The sequence below is a fragment of the Mastacembelus armatus genome, chromosome 5 (assembly GCF_900324485.2).
Source record: "Mastacembelus armatus chromosome 5, fMasArm1.2, whole genome shotgun sequence".
In the NCBI taxonomy this organism is placed as follows: domain Eukaryota; kingdom Metazoa; phylum Chordata; class Actinopteri; order Synbranchiformes; family Mastacembelidae; genus Mastacembelus; species Mastacembelus armatus.
Window position 1 is genome coordinate 20,936,709 of NC_046637.1, and position 4,910 is coordinate 20,941,618.

Genomic DNA, 4,910 nt, shown 5'->3' on the forward strand with positions numbered 1-4,910 from the left:
TACATACATACATTCATATATGCATACATACGTTACATACATACGTAACTACATATATACATACATACACACATACATACATTACATACATAACTACATATATACATACATACACACATACATACATTACATACATACATTCATATATACATACATACGTTACATACATACGTAACTACATATATACATACAAACACACATACATACATTCATATATACATACATACGTTACATACATACGTAACTACATATATATATACATACATACACACATACATACATACACATACATTACATGCATATGTACATACACACATAATCATATATATGTACATATATGGACATGAATGTACAAATCTGAATCTCTTGTGTTGAGGTGGTCAGGTATCACATAGCCCAGTTACCATATTTTATTGGATTCCAATAATATAACCACATAACCATAAAACAATGATAATATAATGAAAGTATAATATTAAATGTAAAAGTACATTAAATGGGTGTTAAATTAAGAGATACATTCAACTTTTTAAAATAAATGATGATTTTACATTCATTGTCAGCTCACACCTCCACTGCATGCCTCATTGGACACAAAAAGTGTGTTGCTGACACACATTATGTCACAGCTCCAAGCACTGTAGTGTTTCAGCCCTCCTGCCACTCCAGGATTGTCCATGAAGACTGCTCTGGGGTACACAGACAACGTCTTCCGATGACTTGCCCAAACTGCAGATGAGGCAGGACAGTATTTGACTGCTCTCCATCTCTCTTGACTTCATTGTTTCAGACTGATGCACTGCCTTTCTTCAAGTGTCCCAGTTATGATTATTGCCTTCTGTCATTTGGAGGTAGGAGCTAATGGCCTCCCTCAGCCCCTCGCTCACCAAAGAGTTGTCTGATTCAGTTCTCTTCCTCCTGAAGATCACGGAACTAGAAGAGACAAGGATTTAAGAAAATGATTTAAAACCAAATTAACTGAATAACAGGTTCTTTTTTTTTTTTTTGCAGCACATTGAAAAACATGGATCTAATAAATAATTTATCCATCGGTTATAATGCTTAACTTTACTGAAGTCTAATCCTCATTTCTGGGAACTTCAAAACTTAGCAGACACCTAGTGAAATTGAAGTCTTTTCTGTTGCTATTGTATCATCTCATCTCACTCCATTTACTCAACACAGAATCACAAACTATTCTTGAGTTGAATCATTGTCTTTCTGACACTGCCAAGGGTTCATGTAGTACTCTACATTTAGAGGTAGAGTGACATCTTGTGGTAGTCATCAGTCAAAGCACAGCAAAAAAGATTTCCACACCTGCTAATGTCCTTCCAGTTCATTGTAGGCCTCCTGATAGCTGTGGGTACAGGCCTGGCCTCTCTGGTGATGTCTGAATCCTGGATGAAGCAAGGCACTGTCAGCCGACAGCATAATCCATCTGGAGTCGCTGTAAAGGAGAAAACATTTTAATATCCATCTTTTAGAGTTTGGTATGCTGAGGCAAGGAAACCGAGTTAGATCCTCTGCACAAACCTGAATAGTGTTCCACCAGCTCATGCAGGGAGGGGAAGGTGAGCCCTGCGGATATATAAACCCAACGGTTTGGGAGATGAGAGATGCGGTAGTGCTTCACACAGTCCAGGTATGAAGGGTTAGTTCGCCTCAGGACAGACATGGAGTAACAATCTAAAGACAGAATAGCACACATGGTCCACACTTAAGCTAAATAGCTACATGCATATTTGAAGGCGTATTTTATTTTTAGAAACAAGAAATAAAGCAACAACTCTGTCACCTCTGTTCGTCGTTGACTCTCGGATCAAAAAGGCTCCAGTCTGGTTGTTTGGCTGCATTAGCAGCTCCTCTGCTTTGTAACGGCTGATGCCTGTGAACAGCCACCTGGCAGAGAAGTCACAAAGACATTTAGACTAGTGGGGCAATAACACAGAACTTTATCATGCAGAGGAAACATATGTTGCTTTTATTTTGGGGTTTGGAAAATCCACTGGAACAGCATAAGAATAAACTCCCCACTGGAGGAGGAGTGAAACTATAGGAGGCAGAGATTGATGTCATGCTACTGAAGAGATGTTCCAAACATCTGTCTCCTCTGAGGTAAAGTTCTCCTACACAGACTTATCCCACCTACCAGGGAACTCCCCACCTTTCATTTATTTCACTTCTCTATAACTCCTCTGCTGTTTCTCATGCACACACAGTACTGAGACACACATCTTCACATATGTCTGTGCGACTCTAACTCACCCGTGTGTCACCTTGGCAGTGTAGTTGGTGGGAATGTAGCTCTCGCGGCCTGTGATCGAAGATTTCACCATCATGAAATCACCATCGCTGTTGGAGCAAATAAGTGTTCATGACTAACTGTATCTGCTTACTTGAAAACAAATGGGAAGGTGAGACATTAGGAGCTACATCACATACTCTGATATGATGGTGAGTCGTTCCCCAAGGTACATGGTCAATCCTGTGTCGCCAAAGGACGGGTAGTTATAGAGGGAAACAATACTGCTTTCATGAAGGTCTGCAAAGAGAAAGGAAATTAACATAATAAATACCAATAAGTACCATGTCTTATTTTCAGTTTGTGTGTTGATGTGCGTTGATGGGATTAGACCTACCTGATGCCGGGTCAGGTGTATTTTCAAGGACGCTCAAGTTCGATTGATGTCTGATAGGGCAAGTCCCCATGGTTTTAAAATAGTTCTTGTGGCTGAAAAAGGGTTAGATAAGGAGCATAATTAGAAAATGGTGTGTTCGCTGAGGTGTTGGTAACTCCAAGCACTGCACATTCATTTGTAGCCTGACGGTAAAACCTAGATGATACAGGAAGATGCCTAACCACGACATGAGGTTTTGATATCCTGTGTAAAATTTCCATGCAACTTCTCTGCAAGGAATTGGTTAGTGCACAGAAGACGGTGTAAAAAACTTAACGAAAAGAGATTTTATTCTCATGATGTATTCCTTCTTACGGGCAGCAACAAGTGAAAATAATCAATATTCCATTTAACACAAGTGATGAGCATAGGTTTGCTCATATTCTGGAGATAAAGCCAGGACATTCATCAAAAATCAAAAAGAATAAAAGAAAACTTCCTTTGAACAGACTTCTACCACTTGTGTGATGCAACACACTCACCTCTTTCAGTGTCGGTGGTAAAAAAAAAAAAAAAAAAAGTTGTGCAGAAATTGTCTTCTTTAAAGGTAGGAAGTTAGATCTTTTCAGAGCAATTACAATAAATTCCAAATATTCTTGACAAAATATGTTTATCTGCCTCTCAAACCTGCTGATCAAACAGGCCCTCTGGTCCGTTCCTATGTAGACTGCTGTTTTTGCAGCTGTTTATCTTCGACGGGAGGCTTCCTGCATGGTCTTTATGTATGTCAACCCTACTGCAACTTCCTGTGACGCTCAAGACCTTGACATTCTGGCTTGTGTTGATCTCTCTGATGCAGGCTGCTTTCAGCTGGAGCTTGTTGTGCATCACTTGTTTATGGAATCATTTTGTATTTCTACGTAAGCAGAGTTGACATGGTGTGCCGTGTGCAGTGTGGTGAATTACAGTAGTGACATCATTTCACTCTAACAGTCTGTATGCAAAGGCGTATAATGGCCAAAATTGTGTTTATCTGCCTTCAGAACCATGATGTCTGGTGGACGGAAAACATTTTTCCTGTCAGCACAGAACATTCATTACATTTATTACTTTCAATCAAGATAAAGTGTGGCCCCTGGAGTGAACATCAGATATGAGCTCAAAATCTGCAGAAGCATGATGAAGGTTCCTCTGCCAGCCTACCCCTGTCCTGATTTATCAGCAGTTTCATGTTGATTCAGTGTGCTGACAAAGAGCCTGTCAAACAAAGCAGAATTGTAGAAATCTGCAAAAATAATTTTGTACAAATAAATTATTTGGATGTTAAAATATTCAAACCGACTTTTCAAATCAATCATTTATTTGATTTGAACTGTGCAACACTAAGCTGTACATATTTATCTACGTGCATTAGTGATAGCATAATTTGGTATAATTTGAATTGCCTCCTGTCAGTCTTTGCTGAGAGATGTTTATGTTCACAGATGCTAATGACACTTCATTCTAGTATTAAAGGAGGCATAATGGGTTTCTTTAGAAGCAACAATGGAAACACTTAAATCATTACCAGGACAGATTAGATTTGTGCTGAATCAGTAAGAGCTGCCTGTAAGCATGGGTGAAAGAAAGCTGTATCAAAGGTTTAATCATTCCATAACACTATAGGATTTCTTATTCACACTGCGTATAGCTATTACCTCAATTATTACCAAATACAATTTAGAGCTGTTATCACTTTGTTATCACCACTAAGATTTCCATGGTAAAACCTTATTTGAATGGCAATGAAATACAACAGTGTCATCGTAAAAAGGTTCAAGTTCAGCGCACAGGGGTTGGACTGAAATCCAATACTGCAGTACAAATTATGACCTCAGTAAGCAAGTCTATTTTCTCAAAGAAAACATGGCATGCAAGGCTGGTGGCATTGCATTATGCTGCTAAACTATTATGAGAGGTCTGTATTTTTTTGGAGAACACAATGATGAGAATGCTTAATGAGTGATATAAACGGATTAACCTGTAGCATGTACTCTGTGTATCACTTCACTTTGAAGTCAATCTTATATCATCATCTGCCTATTGTTGTTCTTTGAATGCGCTAAATATAGACTGCCTCATCTGTGACAGCACTTCTCAGAGTGAGGAAATAAGAACAAATGTGGTTGGAAACTTACTCACCACACTCACCTCACTTTTCCACTAAGAGTATGAAGTACAAGCACAGACAAGCACTTTTGACTCAAATAAAATCACAATTTTGTTTTATTGACAAATACACCACACATA

At 38.8% G+C, this 4,910-nt stretch overlaps 1 protein-coding gene across 1 annotated transcript; it reads right to left on the bottom strand.

Moving 5' to 3' along the window:
• Positions 1–390: 390 nt before the first annotated feature.
• sla2a (Src like adaptor 2a) lies at positions 391–3,404 on the bottom strand. The gene is made up of 8 exons (XM_026307049.2): positions 3,164–3,404; positions 2,643–2,734; positions 2,446–2,545; positions 2,269–2,355; positions 1,799–1,902; positions 1,537–1,689; positions 1,321–1,450; positions 391–933 (listed from the first exon to the last, which is right to left on the bottom strand). The coding sequence occupies exons 2-8, from the start codon at positions 2,710–2,712 to the stop codon at positions 810–812; spliced, it is 768 nt and encodes a 255-aa protein (XP_026162834.1). The 5' UTR covers positions 2,713–2,734; positions 3,164–3,404; the 3' UTR covers positions 391–809.
• Between the last annotated feature and the right edge of the window lie 1,506 nt (positions 3,405–4,910).